The following is a 25,543-nucleotide window of genomic DNA, read 5'->3' as shown; positions in this document are numbered from 1 at the left end:
GATCAGACGATTTCTTTCAGAATGAAATTCCTAACCAAGAAGTGGCAGAAAGCGATCAAAAGATTATCCATCTCTGGGAGTGTAAATGGACATGCTCCAGGTGAGCTCAAAAATGATTTATGATGATATGCATCCCTTCACGCTGTGTGGGTGTAATTGTAATCTTGATGTCTCTTACAGGACCTAAAGCTGAAGTTTTAAGGCAACTACAGCCAAGAATACATTTTGAATCGCCACCAAACAGAGACAGCAGTTCCGTCCACAGAGACACAGTGTCAGCTCTCGTTCCGCCCAAAAAATCCCCCTTCAGGTTGCACAACAGGTTTGGGCCCTTATTGAATTGTAGATTCTGAGATTCTATAGGAATAAAGTCATTTCTCATTTAATAAGCCTTTTTCTTTCCAGGTCGTACTCCAGCCCTACTCCGGCTTTGGAGACGTCAGGAGGAACGTCTCAGGATCCAGAGCGATCTCTGACAGAATATATCCACCATCTAGAGAAAGTCCAGCAGCGATTGGTTGGAGCAAGACAAAGTGAGGGGCATTAACTCTCTGTAAGGTGAAACCAGGGATTTACAGCACTAAAGTCACACACTTGATGAAAACTGGAAACACAGGGTGTAAGGTCTACAAACGGGTTGTTTCATCGGTTAAAGATTTGGGGTCACTTTTTCTTTTACACTCTGTTGGTCGTTTATCTTGGACTAGTTTTCGAAGCTCAGAGCAGCGTGCAATCAGGTTAGACATTACAGTCGTGACCCACAGACTTGAAGGCATCCCACTCAAAAACAGATAAGATTCAATCTTAAACATAAGCACAACTTGTCGGGTTCTCACCACCTATCCAGGAATAATAACAAATATCACACTGGGAGATGTTACAGGGCACTGGGTTCATGATGTATAGCTCTAATGCAGAGACCAGACAACAATCACGAGTGTAATGGTCAAGATTTTCAAGTTATGATATGTCATTTCTGTTTAGTCTGCCACGTTACTCATCAGTCATGCAAAAACCTTAGACTCTTGACTGCCTAATCTGACACAATCCGTCTCTCAAAGGACAATAACATTGTGTAGTCTGATCCCAGCATTAGGTGCATGTCTCCTCATTTGGTCACTTGTTTTTGGGAAGTGTTTTCCAATTCACCTGTGGTGTGGAAAAAAACACAGACACAAGACAAGTTAATATAGGAACAATTCAGATGTTGTGATGGATGGCCAAACACTTCCTGTTATTCAATTCCAGAAAAACCTGTGTGCTCTATCATCTCCCAAACAAGTAAGCAAGACTCATATAGCCCTGTCCCCTAAAGAGGAAAGGAGGATACAGCCACCTTGTTCCCCTGATATGATTGGTAATCGGCAGCGCTGGCTGCAGGACAATAGGACGTGGCTGTACCTGAGCTGCTTGTCGCCCCTTACGTGAATGGTCCAGGAGAGTGTGAGTGTAACGTACTCACTCCATCAAATAATAAAGAAGTATAATACACCTCTTATGACACGGGTGCCGACTGTTCATCATTCACTGAGTGCAGTATGGGGTAATAATCTGGAGGTACATGCCCTGCAGGTTTATGATCCTTATGTTAAATTATATTTAAACCCATTTTTTGCACATGTAAACCTTTTGAATGTATTATGCAAACTATCAAGCCTTTGATATAAAGATCAACTAACCTGGATAAGCTTGATATTTAACAGTCAACAGTAAGTTTGTTATCATTGATAAAGAGTTTGGTGCCTTTATCTGTTCCAACAATGTGATATAATAATACTGTCAATGGAACACAACATTCATTTGGATTACAACATCAGTGGGTTTGTGTTTGACTTTATGATTGCTTGGAATAAAATTGTACAGAATGCTGCTGTTCACTTTGTCTGATAATCCTTATTTGTTTGTGTCCTATCAGACTCGTCTGCTTTCCAGCCCGACCCAAAGTGATCCGACGCTGAATGAATTGCCTCTGTCTGCATTTTGTTTCAAAACTGTCCATGCCTTGCACCCATGTAGAAAGGAATATATTACATTTGTGGGTGACGTGATTTTATAAGTACATAAATTATTTTGAAATGTTCTATTGTAATTGTTCTACTCTCTGTATATTGGTTATTTGAAGGCCACTCGAGATATTGCAAGAACAAATGTTTTTCATTATTTTAAAGTGCTGTTTGTTATTTTTCTACTAATGTTTTTATACGCGTTTGTGCTTGTAAATAGGACTGATGTTCAGTATACATGCGTCCAAATTTGCACTGATTTTTACTGAGAATCTGTAATCAACATGCCTAATGAGCATATTATTGCATAACAGTGAACTATATAAGTGTTTTGTATGTATGTTTCTACTATAAAGTTGATAAGAAAATGTAAGTGTGTGTTTACAAACCAGACTGACTTTATTTTACTGCAGCTCATAATTTAAGTATATCCTGAGTTGATGTACTCTTATCTCTACACACTCTTGCAGAGTGAAAGATCTTTATGAATCAACCCATATTATCATGTGCTGTTTTTGATTATATAAACGTCTGACAGGCTAGTATTATATTTTGTATTATATATAAAATATTTGCTTTTATAATACTGTACCCTGTTAACTACTATAGACATTTAAGAGATAGTAAATCCAGTGTTTGCTTACTATGATGTCTATTGCTAAAACCATGAGATAATTGTAAACAATTTATGTATTTTACAAATTATTAATCAACTTGCAAAATGCAGGAGATACTATATACATATATAAAAAAACTTGAGAAACTAACGAATTGTGTGGGTATGTGTGTGTGTATATATATATATATATATATGTATATATGCCAAATCTACTATTACTTAACTATATAGATATAGAAACTAGTGACCTATCTTTGATAAACGAATGATATATAGATATCATTCGTTGGTTTTGACTTTTTACTGATTTAAATAATCCAAAAACATTCTCTTCATAATGAAAATTAGGACACCATTTAAATTGTACTCCAAACATCTACACCCAAAAATAAACAACGTTTGGGTTTTAAACAAACACTATTACTAAGTTAATTTACTAGATATATTTTTCTAAATAATTATTTTAAAAGTCATAATGTATACCAATAATTATTTATTTCCTTTTCCTGGAATCAGGCTCACATTTGTATCAAAGATGGGACACTAGTTTCTGCAGCAACACTCAAATCTAATGTAATCAACTCATAGACACGTAATACCTATCATGTAATTGTCTTCTCAAGACTCGCAGGGATATAGTAAATGGGAATTACTAAGAAATATTATGTAACAAATAATAGATAACTAAGCAGCTCAGAAGCAGCTAGTGATCTCTACTGACGCCATAACTGACGCTCTTTACCCTCTCTGTCACTGTCAGCGGGTTCGCTTGTTTATAAGGCTCGTAGAAGACGCGTGTGGTGGTTCCTCCATTTCATCTTTCCACACAAAGTTCCCATTAGAACTCCGCCCACCCGTTTCCCGTTGGTGAGTAGAACATTCGCACCACGTAAAACATCAACACTGAATGACGCACATCCTCACTGTGCTGCTAATTTAGCTAACCCCAACGGCGGGCGGTGTGTCGTAGACCGTTTGTTTGACATCTTATCTGTGGTGAAATTAGTCCTGGACCGCGTAGAAGACCCCGTTACAATTCTCTCGTATGTGTCTGGGATGTATGGATGGATAGTTGACGGAATCTCATCGCTGTTTGAGCCCGTTACTGGGCAGAACCACAACGAGTGGCCCGGGAAAGGTAACGTTAGCCAGGACATACCCACGCGACCTGGCGTAGATGAGCAGCGGCACGAGAGCCTCATCAGACCGGCCAAACGGAACTACCAGAGGTCGGTGGATCATCCAAAGGCTCTTATTGTAGTCCTATGTAGGTGCTCACTATCAATAGTTGAGTTGATGGTGCGCCATTATATCCTCTTTGTTATCTAAAGGTTTGATTCCGTTATGTAAAGTTACCAATTGAATCATATTCATAACATAGGAACGTTGGCTGCTAACGTCATCGAACGTTATGCAGTTAACCAGCTAACACTAATTCAAGCTAATCATGTTAAATGATCCGAGTGAACAATTTACGTCACCAAAATATCGTCTCGTATTGTAGTTAAGTAATAGTAGATTTGGCACACTGCTAGCCTGACAGTTCAAGTGTGTCTTTCATGCTGCAGTTAAGTTAATTCATGAGTTGTCCTGAGCATAACATGAAACGTCCATTTAAAACAAAACGAAATCAGCCATGTGTAATGTTTGGGCTAACCCCAAATAACATTAGTTACCTTCTATGTTATCATGTACAATCATACACTTAGCTATTATTCACGCATTCTAATATCATGGTTATGCAATAAACTATGAATTAATTATCCGTTTTTGTTTTGTGCTCTTTTCTATACGACTGCATTTTAATATTTGTGGGTTTGCAAAACATATTTCAGTAGAAATAAACATCTTGGTCTCCATCATATTTTCCAATAAAAAGACTAATTTTGCAGCATATTTTTACTTGATAATTAACATAATTGGTTTCAGCCCTACAATTTGGCCTACAACTTTTTATATCATACTAACCCTACACTTAATAGCAGAAACCTCCTTCTCTTTTGTATTAGACTGACACATTTAGACATGTTTACCTGAATGGAACCCAAATATGTCCTCAAATTGTTGATATGTCACTGAGTTGGGAATATTTTTATATTATTAGTATCACCCATCTCAAATTGTTATTTTCTTGTTTCAGTGTTGATGTTGCAGACAATGTTTGCCAGAGTGACCAGGTAGAGGTGAAAAGAAATAGGCGAGGTTTGTACAATAAATAGAAAAGCTTAATGATTCCAAATTGTCTCCCACAAATGAAGATGCAAGTTGTTAATTGTGGTGTCCTGTTTTTCAGATGTAGTCATTAGCTTTGTGAAGAAGACTGTGGCCGGTGTAGCAGGTCTGCTCAGGCTTCGCAACCGGCGGAAGACCAGTGTGACGCCCGAACATTATGAAGACATGCAGGTTTGTGCTCCAACTACATTCATCATGTGGGCATTTGAAGTTCTAAACAGATACATTAGTCAGATGAATGCAGATGCAAAGCTATTGAGTAGTTACTGTATTGTGTATGCATTGTAGCGTTAACCTTTGTAGTTTGCATATACTGAAATAAAACCACATGTAGATACAATTAAAATATTCTACAAAATACAACCAAGGCAGGGTTTTGAAGGCTTTTCTTGGGCAACACATGAAATGGTTATTAGAAGTAATTTTCTTCTGTGACCAGATTCCTAACCGTAATATAAAATGTGCTCTGGCATTAAATATATGTATTCTCCATCTTCAATGACCTTGCATTTCCTGTTTTGATCCAGCCTGTCACTCTGATAGGGATAGATGAGCTCCAAACCTCGTGGCTGAACAGGACCGAGTGGAGAATGAGTAAGTGAGGGCTGCTGTTACTGCAGGAGAAGAATTATACGTTGACTGTATTTATATCAGGGGGTTTTTATCGGCACTCTTTACTGAGTGTTCCTCCAATCCCTTTTCCCAGTTTCATTTGGTTGACTTTGTTGTTTCTTCACAGTTAAACCAATAGTTGGAGTGAATGATAGGAGGGGGAAGAATCCCTTTCAGAGCTCCTCTCCTCCTTTAATGAGGAAATACAGGCAAGTCCAGACCCAGTTCCCTTTTTCTATATACAGGGCTGCATATTCAGCAGTATCACCTTTTTTTAAATGCTCCACTGCTAATGTAACTATCCCTTTTTGAATGCAGCGGGTCGAATCTGTCCGCGGTGCTCTCGGACAGGGGGAAGGATCGGGAGAGGAGAGCCTCCCTCCAGCTGCTGCCCTCCAGACCTGCTCAGAGAGTAGGAACCACTAACCCCGATCCAACCTGCAATAGCTTTGGACATACTCGCTGCTACAAGCCCATTCTTACTGTAGAAGAGGTAATAAAGTACATTTGTTGGCTTAATTGGATTGGACTATTTCAACCAGTTTCTGCTTTCAGAGCACCTAATGTAGATTTAAGTTATATTTGCCAAGAGGATCGTCACTAGTCATGCTTTAACACTCGGCATCACTTGGGTTCTCGCTTCAGGACATAAAGCAGTACAACAAGGAACACTACAGGCGCTTGCTGGAGAGGGTGACGGAGCAACACAGCAAAAGCCAACCACTACCTTTCAACCAAACCAAACCAAAAGAGTAAGTTTACCCATTATTCACATGGAGTAATTGAACATCTGTCCAAGTTCCATATAACAACTTTACCTTAGGACATTGTTACGTCCCCACTAAGGTCTAGGGGACCTGGAGACAGTAACACACAACAACCAATAATTATGAGGGAGTCAGAGTAAAGGTTGACAAAAGGTTTATTTCTTAAGCCCTAACTGAACAGAAGTTTAACAGAAATACTCTTTGTGTGAGGAGGAGGAGGAGGAGGAGGAGGAGTCAAAGGAGATTGTGCCAAACAAAAGAAACAAGCATAACAAAACCAGACCTCTCTCTACATCTATCCTTTGAAACTCAAACCCTCACTAAACTACTCAAAGCTGAACAAAACAGAATACAGGGGTGGCAACAATCCGCTAACCTAGTGTGTCTTAACATTAGTTTGCTACGTGATGAGAAATGTACAGGGTACCCCAGACTTACCTAACTCCCCCACCTCTCAACACACACACACATTTACAAAGGTCAGAACAAACTAAGTAGAATGACTTTCTACAAGGCAGTCAATTGCAGGCTTCTCGATCAGCAACAGGCCCAGGGTGAGAGAGAGCGAGAAGACTTCCTGGGTGCCTCCTTTATGGTCGGCCCTGGCTGCTGATAGGCCAGCTGAGGGTGAGAGGATCCAATCAGCCATCAGACTCAGGTGCACAGGCAGATACCGATCAGCTGCTGATTAGCTGTGCTGAAGACAGGGAGAAGAAATAAAAACCACACAAGTACAGCCTGCCTGGCACGTAACAGACATGAACTTCTTCTTTTTCTTTTGCTCCCAGTGCGTCGCTGTCACAGGGCGATCACAGAACTGCTGCCTCCGGAAAAGCCTTTGAACCAGTGCCCAGGAAAATGGGACACACAGGTAGGATACCTATAAACAACAAGTGATCTGTAAATGTATTTGTTTGTGATGGATAGTTGTAAGTGTTGTTTTAATTCAGAGTCCTGTTAAGCTATAATATTTGTTGTAAATATATTTAAACAATTCCTTGAATAAAAAGAGTCATTTCACATAAACTAGGTTGAAATATGTCCATTCTTAAGTTAAAGTACATCTTTTTTTTGCACAGCTGCTCCTAGTAAGTTTACATGGAGAAATGCATCTGCAACCAAGGACAGGTTAGTGTAGTGCGCTTATTTATACATCGTCTCAATTGTATTCATTCTGTTAATTCTACTAACATCCAAACGATTCATCTTCAGATGGGGTAGCCTGACTTTTAGTAAAACATTCAGTGGAGCCTTTGAGGACACGCAGCCTGTGAGATGTGCAAAGGTAGTCATTTATCTCGCTCTCTCGTGTCAAAGCATCCATTAAGTTATATTTAGGGGCGGAAAGCGGGTGTATTATATCTGTCTGTTATGTCAGCCTGTGTTGCAGCAGAAACAGGCAGCCGATTTGGATCTTTCTACAGAAGTAGCTACTCGCCTCAACCTAGTGGACAGAGAGACTCTTGCTGTCAGCCTCCCTGACTCCCATCCTGCACACACAGCACATACAAGGCACAGCGATGAAGACATACCCAGGCTGACCAAGGTGAGATTCTTAAAAATGAGGTGTAGTCACTGATGAAGCAAGCATGGAAACAATATTTCATTTCATGAATTTATTTGTCTTTGTGTGTAGGAGATGTCAGCCGAGGTGAGTTGTGCTCTGGCTCAGAGTGATCCCAACCTGGTTCTCAGCGCGGCGTTCAAACTGCACATCACACAGAGAGATCTGGCCACGCTGCAGGAAGGAGGCTGGCTCAACGACGAGGTTGGTGCTTAAAGGTCTCCTATTATGCAAAATCTACCTTTTCATGTCTTTTAAACATAAACATGTGTTCCCTCTGTGTAAAGAGATTCTGAAAGTTTCACCTGAATCTCCTCCTAGAGCACCATTGTGTTCTTTTTAACCAAATATCTCTCAGAGGGGCGTGGGGAGGGGCTCCTTATTTTCATCTAAAGCAGTGTTTCTCAAACTTTTTCATACCAAGGATCCCTTAACCAATAAAAAAACACTCGCGGACCACCTAACTCCACAAATATCCAAAAACACATCGTTTTTTACAAATCGCCTGAAAATGGTACAAACAAGTGGCCAGATGTGTGATGAAGGTGTTGTGCTGGGCTATATCATGCAATCGAAAGTGAAACTTAAGCTCGCTCCATTGAGGAGATATTCCCGCGAGAGTGCGGAAAACTTAAATGTATTTATTTATTTCAAATGTGAAATTTTACTAATATACTCACGGACCACCAGTGGTCCGCGGACCACATTTTGAGAAGCACTGATCTAAAGTAACAGACAGAGAATCAGCACTTTTGAAACAGGGCTGAAACAGAGGGGATTATGGGATGGCAATGATCTGTTTGTTATTTTGAGCCAAACACTTCAGAGACATGTTTTGTATATAGTGATGCAAAACAGTATAATAGGGGACCTTTAAAGTGTGAAGACAGTTTCTAGCAAACTGATATTATTGTGGATGTCAATTTAGATTTTAATTTAATTGTTCTCATTAGTTTCATTTAATACAAACAACTTTGGATACTTGTAACCAATTGTGTTCAACAAAGGGGTGTGTTCAAAGGATATACCAAACACTGTTTATAACAACTGCATTTGTATATATTTTCATCCATGTTATTTATATCTACACTGTATGAACAGCAATGACACATAACCCTGTCGAATGTTGGACACTTCTTGCAATAAGAACTTGTAATAGAAAAAGTAAATGCTACCTACGTCTTCATTACCAGTGTTTTAGTTGAGTCTTTTGTGTATGAAGTGAAGTCAGTGTTTGACGATGTTCTGTTTGGTGGTAGTAGCAGCAACTGCACACCGTCACCATGGAAACAAAGCCTGTTGCACGAGCTGTTTTCTAAATATGGCATTGGAATTGAATACAGCTGTTATTCTCTGTGCTGTGTGAGCATTCACCTACTGTACGTGTCATTGTATTATGCCGTGAAAGTAAAAGCCTCTTTTTATAATTTCAAAGAACATAATATTCTTTATGTCAAATGACTGAAGAGATACATTTAGGACTTTTAATAATAATAATAAAGCTTTATTTAGCACTGTTCATAGAACACATGCAGTTCAAAGTGCTTTACAAAATGACTTATCACAAGTTAAAAATAAACAACAAGAAATTCCCCTCAGATTATTAAGTTAAGAACTTTACAGGTACATGCAGCGAAATATAACATTTTATCAGGTTAAAAGACACAATGAGGGAAAATGTATGATAATAAAAATAAAATCAATAATGGTTTCTCTCTGACAGATAAGACAACTGAATCGATGCAACAATATAAAACAAAGTAGATAAGATAAACATGTGTTACATTGTGCCTCCCCTGTTTCCTCTACCAAGGTGATGAACTTCTACCTGTCTCTTGTCATGGAGCGGTGCTCTGGTGAAGCAGCAGGATTGAAAATCTACTCGTTCAGCACCTTCTTCTTCCCGAAGCTGCGGGGGGGCGGAGGCGGGCAGGCAGGCGGACACACGGCAGTGAGGCGCTGGACCAAGGCTGTCGACCTCTTCCTCTACGACCTCCTCCTGGTCCCTCTGCACCTGGGCGTCCACTGGGCGATGGCTGTGAGTCCCAACAACAAAGACTTTGAAGGGTTTCTTCCCAGGTCATATTCCTCCTTTTTAGTTGGTTATTCTTGCCAGACAGCTCCTGATGTACTTCAGCAGTTTTTGCCAGCTTTTGTGTTTAACTGGTACTTAAATTATCCATTCATTATTTTGTAACTTTAATGTTAAAGTATGTTCTTTTTGTTCAACAGTGTAAAAAATCCTTATTGCATCTGCTTTGTGGTTAAGTGTTCAAGTAAAAATGTAAGCGGGGCAATTATACTGTATATATTTGACCTTATACTTCCCTCTCTGATTCAAGGTGATTGATTTGAAGTCAAAGACAGTTAAGTCATATGACTCGATGGGACACAGGCACGATGACATCTGCGGTCTTTTACTGTGAGTCCTCATTGTGTTCTTCTGCTTTGGTTATCTGTCCATTTAAATGTTTACATCAATTGACATGACATCAATATGCTTTTTTCCCAGACATTACCTAAAAGAGGAGCACAAAGTAAAGAAAGGCAGAGAGCTCGAAGGCACTAAATGGTCTGTTGGGAGCTTGCGGGTAAGTCAGACTGAGATCAATTACTTACACTATAATTAATATTTTCATATTTACTGTGAGATTAATGTTTTGTACACTGTTCTTGCCTCTAGGAGATTCCCCAGCAAAAGAATGGCAGCGACTGTGGGGTTTTCGCATGTAAATACGCTGACTATATCGCAAAAGGAAGTCCTCTAACCTTTAAACAGGTATACACGTTATTTTCACCTAATATAGTTTTGTTTTTTCTGCATCTAGTTGTGTTCTACAACATTATTTAATATAATTCCTCAAATGTTTTAAAAATGCTATATTCCAGCTGTTATGATTTCAGGGTTAGGAATTTGCATATTTGAAATTAAACAATCCCATTAGCAGCTGTTTGTTGTCTCCTGGAGTCTCACATCAGACCCAGAGCATACCTGACCTAGTTATTAGTTTAATCAATGAATTAGTAACAACAGGAGTCTGTAACGATTTGCTTTAGGTACCTTGAAAGAGCTTGAATGAATTACTCCTAAAAAGCTGTAAAAACTCTGTCATATGAAAGCTTGAGAAACATTTTCCTTTTTCTCTACAGTGCCACATGCCGATCTTCAGGAAAGTAATGATTTGGGAAATCCTCAATCAGAAACTGCTTTAAAGGATCGCAACAATTTCTAATTACCGCCTAACAACAGTGACCTTCTGAATGGGAGCAACATCTGTGTAGATTAACTACATGCTGAAGAAAAAAATGAATGGGCCAAAGACGTGGACCAAAATTAACCCAGTGTCGCTGTTCTGGTCTGAGGAAATTAAAACAAAGTCTTAAAAGATGGTTGTATCTCCTTTCCTGTATTAACATTTTGAATTCTCTGAGTTATAATTGGAGACATTATCAGGATGGAAGAAGTGTATGTTTTACACAAGTTTTGGCACTACTGACTGAATGGCTTTTTGTACTGACTTAATAGTTGGTTCTACTGTTTGAAGTGTTGCCGGAAGTGCCTTCAGCCCTCTGACACTGAGCTCCAATTAGAGAGCATGCTTTTGTTTATTTTGGGAAATTACTTGGTCACATAAAAATCAAAAGTCTGACTCAAAATGTATTTAATTTGATTGTTGAAGATCAGTGATATTTCGGTGTAAATTCAAAACTGTGAGATTGTATTGTCAACAGTGACTACTGCAATGCTAATGTCATGAATGCAATCTCTGTGGGAAATGTAGACAATGAAAATCAATCAATACCTCCTTTCCAGTCCCTTATTTAAAAGAGATGTTGACATGGTTGACCGCTTGAAGTATGTTTGTTTTGCTATTATTTATGACTTGACTGGATGAGAAAGTGTTTCTGGAGAGTGTGTATAGTTTGTTTTACTCCATGAGTGGAGCATTTATCGATGTTTACCATAATTATGAAACACAAGGCGCTGTTTGATCTAGCAATCTTTTCCATGAGCATAATGCAAGAGGCTACTTAGGGCTATAACATTAAGTTAAACTTACAGTATAGTATACTGCATAGCAAACTACTGTACACACACACATGTTTGAGTTCATGCTTAAAAGTGTGATTTTCTTTCTCCCTGTAATAAAGTATTTCATTTTTAAAACTGGACTTTGATTTATTAAATGACTCACCTTATTGTAACATTTATTATGAAAGTATACGGTCTTGGTTTTTATGAAACGGAAGCAGCCTTTGAATTCAATATACAGGGCTTTTGTTATATAAGTGTAAAATGCAAGATGTATTTGGCAAACCAACCGGAACCGGAATAGATTATTTCTCTCGTTTCAGAACGGTTCCATTTTACATTAGCTAAGCTAACGCTAGCTGGTTCAGCTCAAACCAGTTTGCGATTCCGTAAATTTGGCTGAGGATTTGAATCAGTTGTGACAGTTCGTTTATCACGTGTATTTGCTGTGTTAAATTAATTATAATAACATGAGCGACAACGAGAAAGAATTTAGGAAGCAGGTGAGTTGGGATATTTATATAACGTAATGACAGTTGGAACATCTAGCTAGCTTAAATGATAGCTTCGATCGCTGGTAACGTAAATAACAAAACATTCTGACACCTGGCTTCAAAACTGAGTAACATCTGTTCTGTATTGTTAAATAGATGCGATATATAGATTTCATGTGAGTACCGTGACATTTAATTACTGAGTGTGTCTGAAATGTTTAAAAATCCGATACGTTAATACGGCCTACAGTCGAGTAATGTGGTCGTCCACTTGACATGATATTTGCTACCTAGCTTTATTGCTAATGTGTTACTTAAATCAAACAAATGGAATATTGACAACCAGTAATAACAAAATAATAATACAATGCAATAGTAAATGATTATGTCCATAGTAATGTATGACCAATCAAGACCATGTCATGCTAACATACAAACGTGTATTCAGCTAATGACTGTTGTTTTTTTCTGGTTTTGCTGCTTTTTGTTTTTGTTTTCAACTTTTTTGGTTCCTATGGAAACCAACATGCCTTATCACCCTTGTTTGTTCTTTATTAAGGTTGAGTAATGAAGAAAGAAAAAGGCGGAAGACGTGTCAGATGTGAAGTTGTTATTGTTTGGCGCTGATGGTGTTGATGCATGCTAATGTATTCCATGCTGAAAAAGAAGCGATCAAGATCTGGCCCCACTTCTAGTGTTGTAATGGCAGATGATAAATGGGGGAAGAGGAGGAAAAAGAAGTCATAATGTCAAACTGAAGAAAGAAGAACATGGAGGGTTGTAATGAAGTTAAAGAAGTTATGAAGTTAAGATCAGAAGTTTACAAGGGTATGAGTAATTTCCTAACGGCCTGCTATGCTTCTGTATTTCATCCTGTTTCTTTCTCTTAAGCATGCACATTTTTTTCCACTATCAGAAACATCTTTGGTCAATGCCTACACACATTTTACCTTATTTTCTGTGCTATATGTCTTTCAGCTAAATTACAACATATCTAATTTAACCATTTGTTACAATGTATCACCTCTTATAATCACATTCCTAAATATGTTGTGTCAAACCTGTTAAATGGCAAAATATGATAAACTCTTTCTGAAGGGGGCATGTTGAGGGCAACACTGTCACTTCCTGGCTCTCTATTTGGCACACAATGGGCCTTATAGTGTTTCTTATCTCCGTGTCTGGTCCTCTGTCCAGGACTCACAGCCTGGCTCGAGGAGTGCGTCCCCTCAGGGCTCCGCTAAATCCTCCAGCCGCTCACCGATACGCTCAAAAGATGGCTCCCGCCGCTCCAGGTCCAGATCCCGATCTCGATCCAAATCCAGGTAAGATATGATTTACTTTCATGTGCTTATGAAAATTATGGTTTTTTAAAGTTATTTTTGACATGTTGACTCTTGAAATACATTACTGAAGCTAGTTGCTCATCTGACTAAAAAATAAATGACTTGCTCAGAGATAAGTTAATGTTTATCTCTAGTAGGTCCCGGTCCCATAGAAGCTCACGCAGACATCACTCCCGCTCTCGTTCCCGTTCTCACCGACGCCGTTCCAGGAGCCGATCTCGTAGCTGGGAGCACCGCCGGCACAGGAGCCACAGCCGTTCACCCATGTCAAATCGTCGCAGGCACATTGGCAACAGGGTAAAAATGACCTCTACATGCTTGATTTTGGGGTTCCCATGGAGTCTTTTACTTTTTAAATACTAAGAAATACCCCTAAATACATCTAATTGACTCTTTTGTGTTTTCTGTGTGTAGATTGAACAATTTTTTGTCACTTTAAATATTTCTTAATATAATAATTAACAAAAAAACGTTATTGTGTAAATCCTGAGGAATGTCACCTCTCTTACCAAATACATTCAGATACCCAGATTCTGAATTGCTTAGAAAAGCTAGATTTCTACCAGCTTGGGAGGTCAGTTGCTCACAATATTTATACACTGCTCTATGTGCTCTTACAGGCCAACCCAGACCCTAACAACTGTCTGGGTGTGTTTGGGCTGAGTCTGTACACCACAGAGAGGGATCTGAGGGAGGTGTTCTCAAAGTACGGCCCTTTGAGTGCCGTCAACATTGTGTACGACCAGCAGTCACGTCGCTCTCGGGGCTTTGCCTTCGTCTACTTTGAAACTCGTGAGGACTCTAATGAGGTATGTCGGATAAAACAGACAAATACACATTTTTATTTTATTACAAATACTTGAAAAGTTTGGAGTTTTGGCCATAACGTTAGCAGGGCATTGGTCTAGAGTTCCTCCATATTTAATTTTTCCCCTGAAGACTCATTATTTTATTAATACAAAAGGATTACCTTTAGTTGTTGTTTCAGGCCAAGGAGCGTGCCAACGGGATGGAGCTTGATGGGCGCAGGATCAGAGTAGATTTCTCCATCACGAAAAGAGCTCATACACCCACACCTGGGATATACATGGGACGACCAACATAGTGAGTGTTCCTCTACCAGGCAGCTTTATTCTGTAAGAGCATTTCCTTAAAGCTGCTATGTGCAACATCTTCCAACTTTTCACTATGTATTTCTTCTGTGTGTTTTTACAGTGGCGGTGGCAGTGGCGGTAGCGGAGGAGGTGGTGGGGGTAGCAGTAGTAGCAGTGGTGGTGGTGGTGGGTCATCATCGCAGCGTAACTCCAGGGACTGCGACAGGGGCTCCGTCAGGAGCTATGACAGAAGTTATGATCGTGATTATGAACGCTATGACGACAGAGAGTACAGATCATACAGGTAAGTTGATTTGGCACATTCGTCTATTGATTGTTATTTTGAAGACATATTATGTACTAGATGAAGCTTTTAGGATTTAAGGACTGAAGTTGATCATGTTCATTAAGTGATCCTAACCATTGGTAATATTTACAGGCCTCAAATGAAGTGCTTTGGTTTTGTTTTCTCCCGACAGACGCAGATCTCCATCTCCTTACTACAGCAGAGGGTATCGCTCACGCTCACGATCCCGGTCCCGGTCCTACTCGCCACGTGAGGACAAATCATTTTTCTATCAATAGACCAAATGTTATAATATTGACGAATGGACAGTTTATTCCAGTGGTTCTCAAATGGGAGTACGCGGACCCCTAGGGGTATGTTGGAGTACTGCAGGGGGTACGTAAGATGTATTTTATGTTAATGAAAAAAACTAAATAAGTAATACATTTAAACAAACTACTAATAGTAGATTAACTACTTTATTCAAAAGTTTACAGTAATTCTGGATAATAAAATGGGAAAAATAAACGGGGTGCTCTCTTTTCCTCTCCCTCTCCTGACAGCCCGTCAGTATCAGGCAGCTCGCTGAAGAACCTGTAATAAGTGACCCGACAGTAAATAAACATAGCCTATTTATAACTAATTTAGCTAGTTCCAGAGTAGATCAAATAGCTAAGTTCTAACTCTTAGTGTGTGTTTTGCTCCGCTCACCGCTGCAGGTGATTATGTAGAGCTGCTTGTGTCTCCGTCAGCAGCAGCTGATCTCTCTCTCCCGTCCGATTAGACTTCACTCGCGTTTATGTTTATATCCATCAGATCTAGCTACTTCTAGTTAATGATATGACTACCTGCTTATCAAAGGACACCTAAACAATAAGCGTTGCTTGGCAACAGGGTGTGGCCGCAAAGTATAGCGCAGCATTATGCATATGTTTATATGAGCGGTTATAGGTATAAATGCTCATATGTTTTTTTCTCTTCATTCCCCACGCCCCAAAATTAATAAATAAAAATACCAATTGTAGGAAAAGTAACGAAGTTGGAGCAGTGTGGGTTTTATATTAACAGAGTTACACATGTTTCAAAACGCGAAGTGTAATAACTGCAGTTTGCCTCCCTGTCAGCATGACAAAGATCCTCAGTGAAGCTCAAGCCCATGTTTCACTACATTGTAAGTACAACTTATTAAAAAGATCAGTTCAATGCAACTAATGTCGTCTTAGTGTTATTGCATGATGTTAAAATTGGTTTGCCATGAATTTAGTGATGGATTCTAAACATTTGAAATGTAGCATTTAAATGTTTCTCAGTTACAAGGTTGTTGTTTTAATAAATCAGACACTGATGGTGCAGCGCTGTACTGTACCTCTTTATATAGGCTTTTTTTCCCTAACAAATAGTTTTTGCGCTGATCAGGGGGTACGTGGCTGCATTTTTTTTTCAAAGGGGGTACATTATTGAAAAAAGTTTGAGAACCACTGGTTTATTCCAATAATCTACATATTGTACAATCAAATATTACTCAATGTTCCAAAATAAGAATCATAAAAACAAAAATAATGTTTATATATTAAAACTCGAATACGGTAAAGTGACACCTAATTAGTAAAGTGTTAAATACTCCAAAAAAATAAAACTGTTAACACACATTAAAGTATAAAATATGCTTGAATTGTTTTCAATATAAATACATTCTTGCATGTCCTTTCCCACAGGTCACTACTGAGCAGTGAAGAAGAGTCACCGCAGTGTTATTGATCAGATGCTTGTTTTTGTATGTTTTTTTTGGACCAGATTATATATGTGAAATGTATTCTTTATTTGTCAATGTATATTGAAGGTTTAAAAAAAATGGTCCGAAAGATGCACTCTGTCCGAGCTCCGCAATGTAAGTGGTGAGTTTATGGACACCACATTTGTAGGCAGAATAATGAAGAAAAACAGGAATGAGGTGGAAATGAGCAATGCTTTGGATCTGCATCAAAATGTCTTTCACATGATCAGTGGCTCGAGGCCCAGCGCTCTCCTTGCTTTGAGGAAATCTGTGAAGTTTTGTTTGTGGGTTATCCTCGTAACAGCTAACAGGAATTGAAAATGTGCAATTTTAATACATTTTCTCGTTTTGCTGTTTTGTATGTATTTCAAGATCCCAGTTTTCACTTAATTAACATCTTACCATGTTACCTTTTTAGTTTTGTCTTTTTTTGTTGTTGTGAGATTTACTTTATTTGGGTGTTTTTACATTAACAGTAAATCATTGTTTGGGTGATTTCCTCTGTTGTTTAGTAACAGTGTGCAGTATACTGTAATGGCCACCCATCAAACATTTTAATTATTTGGTGTGTTTTTTTCTTGACAGAAATAAAATGATTACTTGCTTGAACTGTACGCATGCACCCTCATTTGATATGAGTGCACATCCATATTGAAGCCCTGTTGTCACAGTTGAAGTTTTTGGCTGAATAAAGTCTTTTACAGAATTGCGTGTCTTTTTTAAAAATCTTGCAAAAATCCTTATGTAGGGGAGGCTCGGTTGTTTGGCATAAAGCTTTTCTCTGGTTTGTTGAATGTCACTGAAACTAAATTTAACCTCACAACTATTGCTGTGGTGGACCTGCACTTGTCTTCAAGTAGAAAACACAAGTGTACATTGAACTTGCATTTGTGGCTCAGACCTTGACCTTACATTTGCTGTTTAGGATATTCTAATCTGAATTATGCCAGATAGATAATGAGTGTCAAAATAATAATCTCATATCTACTCTTTGAAAAGTAACTTCTTGTTTTGAGTCGGGTAAAACATTTATTTTGAGATACAAAGTCATTATTTGAAATTCGTTGTTTTCAGTAATTATTTTAATATATGATGTCATTGTTTCCAGAAAGGATGCCATTACAAATAATTTTAAAACGACCCTTGTATCATAAAGCTAAATTTCAATCTGTATACTTTTTTGGCTTTGGTGGGCTTCCATCCATTCACAGTACAGACTGCTTTAGGCCTATTTATAGGGTTGTGTCAGGGCTCTGGGTTGTGTGCATAGACTGGTTGTGTGCATCTTCTTGAACGCATGCTGTAAAACTGTAACCCTAGGTTCACCATGGATAGGAGGGCCGTAAAGTAAACTGCAACGAAATACATTTCCGTTTAAGTTCTCTTAATATCCTAGAACAGTAGAATTGAGACAACACAGATATATTAATTACAAAATAAATACAAATTGAATATCAAATAGTATAACAAAAGTTTCTTTATTTAGTTAAGCGTCCCGACCAATCACAGGCCCCTCCCGTCAAAACACTTCCGGTTTGCTCTCCGACTTGCCTTTCCACCGAAGCGGCTGGTGTGAGCAGATACCAGAGGAGCGAACACCACGTATAAAACAAACTAAAAAAGACATAACGGTACTAAAATAACAATGTATACCTAATTAGCTTACAGACTACTTGTGATGACTGTAAAAGGCAGACATTAGTGTGTGTTCAGTCACATATTTTGGCTAACAGGTAGCTTGGAGCGGTTAACAGCTAGCTAACGTTAGCATGCTGTGTTTGAATGAGCTGCCTTAACACGTTTTCAGTGGAGCTAGTTCTACAGGATGGAGCTGCCAAGTGCCCAGAGCTGACTTTAAATAAGACTGGGGTGTTATTACAAAACAATCGTGGCTTTTTTTGAATATTTTGACATGAGATCATCATGTCAAAATCATGTAACTTGTTGTAACTTTTGCAGATGCCCCCCAAAAAGCCAGAAGCACCCAAACAGCCTCCAATTATCGGACGGTTCGGAACCTCTCTGAAAATTGGAATTGTGGGATTACCCAATGTTGGGTATGTACTAACATGTTATTATAATCAATGTGGATGTTAGCTAAACGTGTGTGTGTTGTGAAACTGAATGAACAAAGGTTGCACTGCTTTTGACACCTGTCTGTCATCCTCAGGAAGTCCACCTTTTTCAACGTGCTGACCAAAAGCCTGGCTGCTGCAGAGAACTTCCCTTTCTGCACAATCGACCCAAATGAGAGCAGGGTGCCTGTTCCCGATGAGCGCTATGACTTCCTCTGCCAGTACCACAAACCACTTAGGTGTGTGTTCTGTCCTGACAGCTGGTTGAATTGTGTCAAGCATCCATGGATTTCTGTCTGACTGATGATCCCTCCTTGTCTCGCTGTTTTGTCTTTTTTAGCAAGGTTCCAGCTTTTCTCAATGTTACGGACATTGCTGGTCTGGTGAAGGGAGCTCACGAAGGACAGGGACTTGGAAACGCCTTCCTCTCCCACATCAGTGCCTGTGATGGCATCTTCCACATGACTCGTGAGTTTTCAATCCAGGTTTCCACCCTTCTTCGCTGATAGCCCTGTCAGATGAACTAAACCTGATGTTATTTAATCTTTTAACTATATCAAAGTTGATACTGCCATAACATTATTCGTGAAAATGAACTGACAATGTTTATATCAGTCAAATGTGCATTTGTAGTACTCCTCACAGTTTCAGAAATTAGATTTTTTAACTGTTCACTCAATTCTTTTAGCTAACGGTGATGACTGAGCTCACTTGTTGTACTACTTGTATGCAGCTACTTGTTATATTTCTCATTTGCAACACACTTGTTACAGCAGACTCAACATTTGTTCTATTTGTAATTAACTTGTGATTTAATTATGATATCTCATTATTAGTTATTAGTTAGTTTAGATTCTCTATCATCATTCCCTCGCAACTGCAGAGGTACAAAGCAAATTGACAGTATCGTAACTAAAATGGGAAGGAGCATAGCTGTGGCGAGAAAATGTACAAAGTATGTAACACCAACCACTTTGAAAGAAGTCATTCAGTCTCTGGTTTTGTCACATCTAGAGTACTGTCCGGTCATATGGTCATCGGCAGCAAAAACACATTTACAGAAATTACAAATAGCTCAAAACAAGGCTGCCAGACTAGCTCTCCACTGTTCGAAGCGCACTCATATTGGAGTTATGCATAGAAGCCTCTCATGGCTTCCAGTTGAGAAACGTCTGCAATCTCGTGTTATCACTAAAAAATGTCCAATTTAGCAAAAAACCACTGTATTTTTATGATCAAATAGTTTACACAAGAGACGAGCATGACCATAAGACTAGACAAGCTACATCAGGCCATCTACTGGCACCTAAACCCAGGACACATCTTATGAAATCTTCTGTGTCTTATAGAGCTATAAAGGAATGGAACTCATTGCCAAACTACCTTACTGAAATAGAGTCGAGCCTCTTTCAAGAAGAGATTGAAGGGCCATCTACTAATGACCATGTACCCTTGTGAGCTGTGAACCCTAATTTAATTTGATCGCATGTTGTTGATGATATTGGTGATGTTTTTAATGTTATTAATGATGTCAGGACTTATGTCCTAAATGTTGCTGTATTATTGTTGTATTGTTTTAAGTGTCGGACCCCAGGAAGAGTAGCTTTTGTCGAGAGCAAAAGCTAATGGGGATCCTTAATAAACATAAACACCCTGCAGTAGAACTCCCTCTGGTTGGGAGTCAGTGGTCAATATGACTGCCTGCAGCTGCTGTGTAGTTTCAACTGAGTAGAGTGGACAGGTGTTCAGAGGACAAGTTAAGATCTACTGCTACTCCTCTTAAAGGGGAACGAGACTCATTTTAGAAATGCACTAATGTTATGTCTGTGGTCAAGACAAGAATATATAGACAGCACCTGAATATATTTTCTGTTCTATAGCAGGGTATCTAACGTTATCACTGGGTATCAAACTTGATTCCTATATAAAGAAATTAAAATAAATGATCCCAAACATTCTTTCATTGAACATTGAGCTGGAGTTAAAAGACAGATATAAATAACTAACTCTAAAAATCCCTGTTTCGTGGGCAGCTTGTCAATGCATTGATGATTAGAAAAAACAAAACATTGTGTATCCCTGTTTTAGAATATGTTATTTATCAATGGTCTGATATGGCTTGACTAAGGTGGTGTGACAAAGTTGTGAAAATGTGTCAAATTCTGACTTCCTCTTTTAGGTGCGTTTGATGATGAGGATATTATCCACGTGGAAGGTAACGTTGACCCAGTGAGGGACATCGAGATCATCCACGAGGAGCTGCGACTAAAGGACGTGGAAATGATCGCTCCGGTTCTCGACAAGCTGGAGAAAACTGCTGTCAGAGGAAATGACAAAAAACTCAAACCTGAATATGTAAGTGGTGTTAGTGCTATTCTTCTGTTGTCCTGTCTGGATTTGTGTCGCTATGCATCACTGGGGGATATAGCGGATGATATAATCTTCTGCTTCTCGCTTCAGGATATCATGTTGAAGGTGAAGAACTGGGTAGAGGAGGAAAAGAACCACATCAGGTTTTACCCCGAGTGGAACGAGAAGGAGGTAAGGATCTGTGTGTTTGTAGTATTCCTTAACAGTTTATTTGTTCTCTTTTTTGTTGCGTCGCTATTCGTTCTTCTAACTCGATATTTCTGCACATTTGCAGATCAAGAGCATGCTACACTAATATTCTTGGTATTATGTTATTTTTTAGAATTAGATCCCAGTAGTGGTTAAAATTCATTAAAAAAATACATTCATATTTTCCAATATCGACAGCATTTTGGTTCATCCATTTTTGTCAACATTTAGCCTTCAGGGTTCTTACGGTCATTCAAAACCTGGACAAGTCATGGAAATTCAAAATGCTAATTCCAGGCCCTGGAAAAGTTATGGAAAACAATATTTTTCCCAAAGTTTTGGAAAAGTCATGGAAATGTAACTAAAGTTGCATCAAATATAATTTATATTTAATCTAATCGCTGAAATAGTAATACTATAATGATAATAAATACTGTATCGTAATGAAATGTAAAATGGCATTTAACTGTCGAGGTATTTTGCTGGTGAGAGATTTGAGTTGCTTCAGCGTGTAGAAGCTAGTAAGCCTACTATTTGATTTGTTTTAGAGAGGCACGACATGTTTCAGACCTTATTTTCCTGTTCCATGTTCAAATAAACCATTTTCAGTGGTACCGCTGAGAAAGAGTCATTTTTTTGGTCATGGAAAATGAGGTAAAGGTCATGGAGAAGTCATTGAAAATCATTTGTAAAAAAGTGTATGAACCCTGAGCCTTATAAAAACTACATTTTCACTGCAGACAAAACCGTTATCTCTCCTAAGTGTCATCTGAGAAAATAGGTAAACTACGTTTTTGAGAACCAAACTTTTTCATGATTTGTGCCCTTTTTTATTTCTCTCCACAGATTGATGTGCTGAACAAATATCTGTTCCTGACATCCAAGCCCATGATCTACCTGGTTAACCTCTCAGAGAAGGATTACATCAGAAAGAAGAACAAGTGGTAGGTTTGCTTTCACAGTGTGATTATCCTATACACTGTTTTAGTATTCAGCTATTGTTGAACATACAGAATAAAACCTCACCCTGCCGTCTGTTTTTCTCAGGCTGGTGAAAATCAAGGAGTGGGTAGACGCTCATGACCCCGGCGCGTTGGTCATCCCTGTGAGTGGAGCTCTGGAGTGTAAACTGCAGGATATGGAGTCTGACGAGGAGAGGAACAAGTACTGCGAGGAAATGAAGACGCAGAGGTGAGACAGGAACTCAATGTAGCAACAATATCATAAATATAGTTGTTTTTTTAAATGGTTTAACTGCCACTAATGTGTGGTCATTAATATAAATTACTATCATTATTAATCTGTTATTTTATAAAATGTCAGAATGGTAAAAAAAAATCCACCAATGTATTCTAAATGTCACTAAATAATGTATCTGCAATAGAAAAGTCTCACACCTTTTTGTCCTTATGTTTAAAGTGTCAATATGACTATTTAGCAAAAGGTAAACTGCTTCATCATTGCTCCTCTGTGCCTCTAGTGTCATGACTAAAATAATCAAGGCGGGCTACGCAGCGCTGCAGCTGGAGTACTTCTTCACAGGGGGACCAGATGAGGTGCGAGCGTGGACCATCAGGGTACGTGCTGCCATATAAAAGAATGTGTCTTTAAAGTTTATCATTTTAATGTGACCTCCAAATGAAATGTTTATTCCGAAGTCCCCTTTAGTGTTGTTTGAAAGGGTCATTTATTTACATTTGATTTCTTTTAAGCAGAATAAATATTCTGGATTTTGTCCCAAAAAAATCACTCTTGTATATATGTTGGTCTTTAGTGGCCACCTTCAAAGGCTCCAGTGATATTTTCTCTTTTGTCGCCTTCATATCATGTATATAGACATATTTGTCTCCAATGTTTGATAAGTTCTTCGAGGTAGCGGCATCTTGTTATATTTTCTGTTATGTTTTTTAAATGTTCTTTTGTGTTTTGCTCCAACAGAAAGGGACCAAGGCTCCTCAAGCTGCCGGAAAGATCCACACTGACTTTGAGAAAGGCTTCATCATGGCGGAGGTGATGAAGTACATTGACTTCAAAGAGGAAGGCAGTGAAGTTGCAGCTAAGGTGTGTGTGTTTTCAAAAGGATGTGCCTGAACTCACGCACTGTTGGAGTTCTGCCAATATCAGCATTGACTCTCCGAGGAAACATCCTTGACTATAATTCAAATGTGTCCTCTCTTTCACAGTCTGCTGGAAAATACCGGCAACTGGGCAGGACCTACACGGTGGAGGACGGCGACATTATCTTCTTCAAATTCAACACACCCAGTGTCCCTAAGAAGAAACCATGAGCAAACACAAACACCAGAGGGAGAGCTCAGAGCACGGTTCAGTCTGACCCCAAAAAGCCACGCTGTCTGATGGGTTTCATTCTTTACTTGAATTCAGAGGATCAACTCAGGACCTCCAATCATTTGTAGTAATATTTGGAGAACATTTTCAAACTACAATGATTTATAATTGAACTGAAAAATACAGAATTCAATGCTTTTACTTTTGGATAATTTAAGCCACACTTCTCAAAGACTCTTATTTTGAAATGTATCTTTAAGAACACATTTGATTCATTAGATCAATAACAGCGTGTCCTACTGTTATTACCTTCATAATAAACATACTGATTAATTGGCAAAAACTCACATCATAACCATACTCATGATAAACACTTTTTTACAAACACATGTGCTTTATCTATAAAGCACATATGAAGCTTCTTAATTTTTAAAAGAAATGTTTAAACTGTGCACTGATAAGGATAACGTACAACACGTGTTGTTAGCCAAAGGTACCTATTCTGGATTAAGTAAAGGCCATCAAGAATGAGTTTCGGAAATGTTTCCCTAGAATTTAAGAGACATTAATTATTTCCTCAGTTGCTTATGCTTTTCACAATAAAGTCATAATTATGCTTAGATGATTATCCCAATATGCTGAAATATACACAGGTTGTAACGCTTTTGACCGGTGCTTTGACTATAACAGAGAATGAAAGCCATCATCCAGTGTTGCTCTTCAGGACAGTACTGTATTGTATTCTGAGGGGAGTAGTATTGTTATTTTGGAAAAAGCAAAGCAGGCATCCCTGACAGAGTGGAATGGGACACCTGAATGGAGACTGATGTTATACTCACTGCTTTTATTATTGACTTTGGTTTGGGGTGGTTCAAAAAAACTAAAAGCTTATGTACTCCACGCTGTGTTAAAGCTTTAATGTAAATCGGCTACAAGTTTGCTTTGTGGATCACCTGGACTTTACAGCTTCATAATGCCTCTTTTGTCACTTCACTGCCTCCTCAGTGTGGATGTCTTTATTTTCAAGAGCACCATACAATTATAAACATCTTGTGGACGATATGAACATGAGGAAGCCAAGATGAAATAAATCCCATCTTCATCAAAATGCATGTGTCAATAAAAAGGAGACAAACCTGCCATTGCGTTGTGAATTTCAGTTTTTGTTCCTGATGTTAGACTCAAGCTACAACAAAAGGGAATGGACCATAGCAACAAACATGTCATGCCAGCTAAAGGCTAAAATGTGGCAATTGAAAAATGTCCAGCCATGTTTACAGGGGTTCTCTGACCTCTCACCTCAATATATTTGAATGAAAATGGATTGGGTGGAAAATAAATGACCCCAAAACTATGTTGTATGAATTACTACTATGCTAAATTGCCCATAGTGCCTCACTGAAAATGTTGCTTACAAAAAGTAATGTCATGATTTTCAATAGCTTCAATGTGATGTGACCCATTCACTCCCACTGCAGTGTTTTTTATTTAAAACTCTTGGATGTGTCCAATGGTTTCCATGTCATGTGACCCGTTCACTGCATTAAGGAAGCATTGTTTTACTACACTGGATAAGTAGGACACATCTTGTGACTTACACATTTCACACTCTAGTTCAAGTTGCATTTTGACTTTTGGTTTCTGTTACCTCAGTGTGCCAAGCAACACCAATCCACCATTATGGTCAAAATATGTCCTTAATCAAAATAGTATCGTTCATGTTGTTTAATTTGCATATTTGTTTTTCCCGTTTCATGTATCACTCCGTCACTTGTATACTCTGCTTCTTTGACTAC

At 38.7% G+C, this 25,543-nt stretch overlaps 4 protein-coding genes across 8 annotated transcripts in view; all 4 read left to right on the top strand.

The window, feature by feature from the left end:
* The window catches only part of pcnt (pericentrin), a 40,567-nt gene extending 38,022 nt beyond the window's left edge, over positions 1-2,545 (top strand). The window contains 4 exon segments of the mRNA XM_034207363.1: positions 21-100; positions 181-322; positions 406-533; positions 1,916-2,545. Of these exon segments, the coding sequence (XP_034063254.1) occupies positions 21-100; positions 181-322; positions 406-533; positions 1,916-1,947 (382 nt within the window). The 3' untranslated portion in view covers positions 1,948-2,545.
* Positions 2,546-3,539: 994 nt separating this feature from the next.
* Positions 3,540-11,970, top strand: senp2 (SUMO specific peptidase 2). 2 transcript variants are annotated; one of them, XM_034207401.1, is made up of 17 exons: positions 3,540-3,851; positions 4,763-4,824; positions 4,916-5,025; positions 5,382-5,448; positions 5,594-5,675; positions 5,785-5,959; positions 6,112-6,218; positions 7,022-7,104; positions 7,313-7,361; positions 7,446-7,518; positions 7,624-7,779; positions 7,870-8,001; positions 9,611-9,835; positions 10,140-10,219; positions 10,310-10,388; positions 10,481-10,576; positions 10,948-11,970. In XM_034207401.1, exons 1-17 carry the CDS (start codon positions 3,679-3,681, stop codon positions 11,008-11,010), a joined length of 1,812 nt encoding a protein of 603 aa, XP_034063292.1. In that variant the 5' UTR covers positions 3,540-3,678; the 3' UTR covers positions 11,011-11,970. The 2 variants fall into 2 exon arrangements, with proteins under 2 accessions (XP_034063292.1, XP_034063291.1); XM_034207400.1 differs by having other exon boundaries at positions 7,612-7,779.
* Positions 11,971-12,149: 179 nt separating this feature from the next.
* Positions 12,150-17,530, top strand: LOC117540618 (transformer-2 protein homolog alpha-like). Of its 4 annotated transcripts, none has more exons than XM_034207399.1 (8): positions 12,150-12,333; positions 13,522-13,649; positions 13,808-13,967; positions 14,291-14,479; positions 14,659-14,774; positions 14,886-15,068; positions 15,244-15,320; positions 16,766-17,530. In XM_034207399.1, the coding sequence occupies exons 1-8, from the start codon at positions 12,301-12,303 to the stop codon at positions 16,774-16,776; spliced, it is 897 nt and encodes a 298-aa protein (XP_034063290.1). In that variant the 5' UTR covers positions 12,150-12,300; the 3' UTR covers positions 16,777-17,530. The 4 variants fall into 4 exon arrangements, with proteins under 4 accessions (XP_034063290.1, XP_034063288.1, XP_034063289.1 ...); XM_034207397.1 differs by having other exon boundaries at positions 14,647-14,774; XM_034207398.1 differs by having other exon boundaries at positions 13,805-13,967.
* Positions 17,531-18,320: 790 nt separating this feature from the next.
* LOC117540579 (obg-like ATPase 1) lies at positions 18,321-24,889 on the top strand. The gene is made up of 11 exons (XM_034207348.1): positions 18,321-18,455; positions 18,784-18,881; positions 18,995-19,138; positions 19,240-19,367; positions 21,079-21,254; positions 21,360-21,440; positions 22,305-22,402; positions 22,506-22,649; positions 22,939-23,035; positions 23,397-23,519; positions 23,642-24,889. The coding sequence occupies exons 2-11, from the start codon at positions 18,784-18,786 to the stop codon at positions 23,744-23,746; spliced, it is 1,194 nt and encodes a 397-aa protein (XP_034063239.1). The 5' UTR covers positions 18,321-18,455; the 3' UTR covers positions 23,747-24,889.
* The last annotated feature ends 654 nt before the right edge of the window (positions 24,890-25,543 follow it).

Source organism: Gymnodraco acuticeps, unplaced genomic scaffold (genome assembly GCF_902827175.1).
Source record: "Gymnodraco acuticeps unplaced genomic scaffold, fGymAcu1.1, whole genome shotgun sequence".
NCBI lineage: Eukaryota > Metazoa > Chordata > Actinopteri > Perciformes > Bathydraconidae > Gymnodraco > Gymnodraco acuticeps.
The sequence above is the reverse complement of the archived record's forward strand: the minus strand, read 5'-3'. Positions and strand labels throughout refer to the sequence as shown.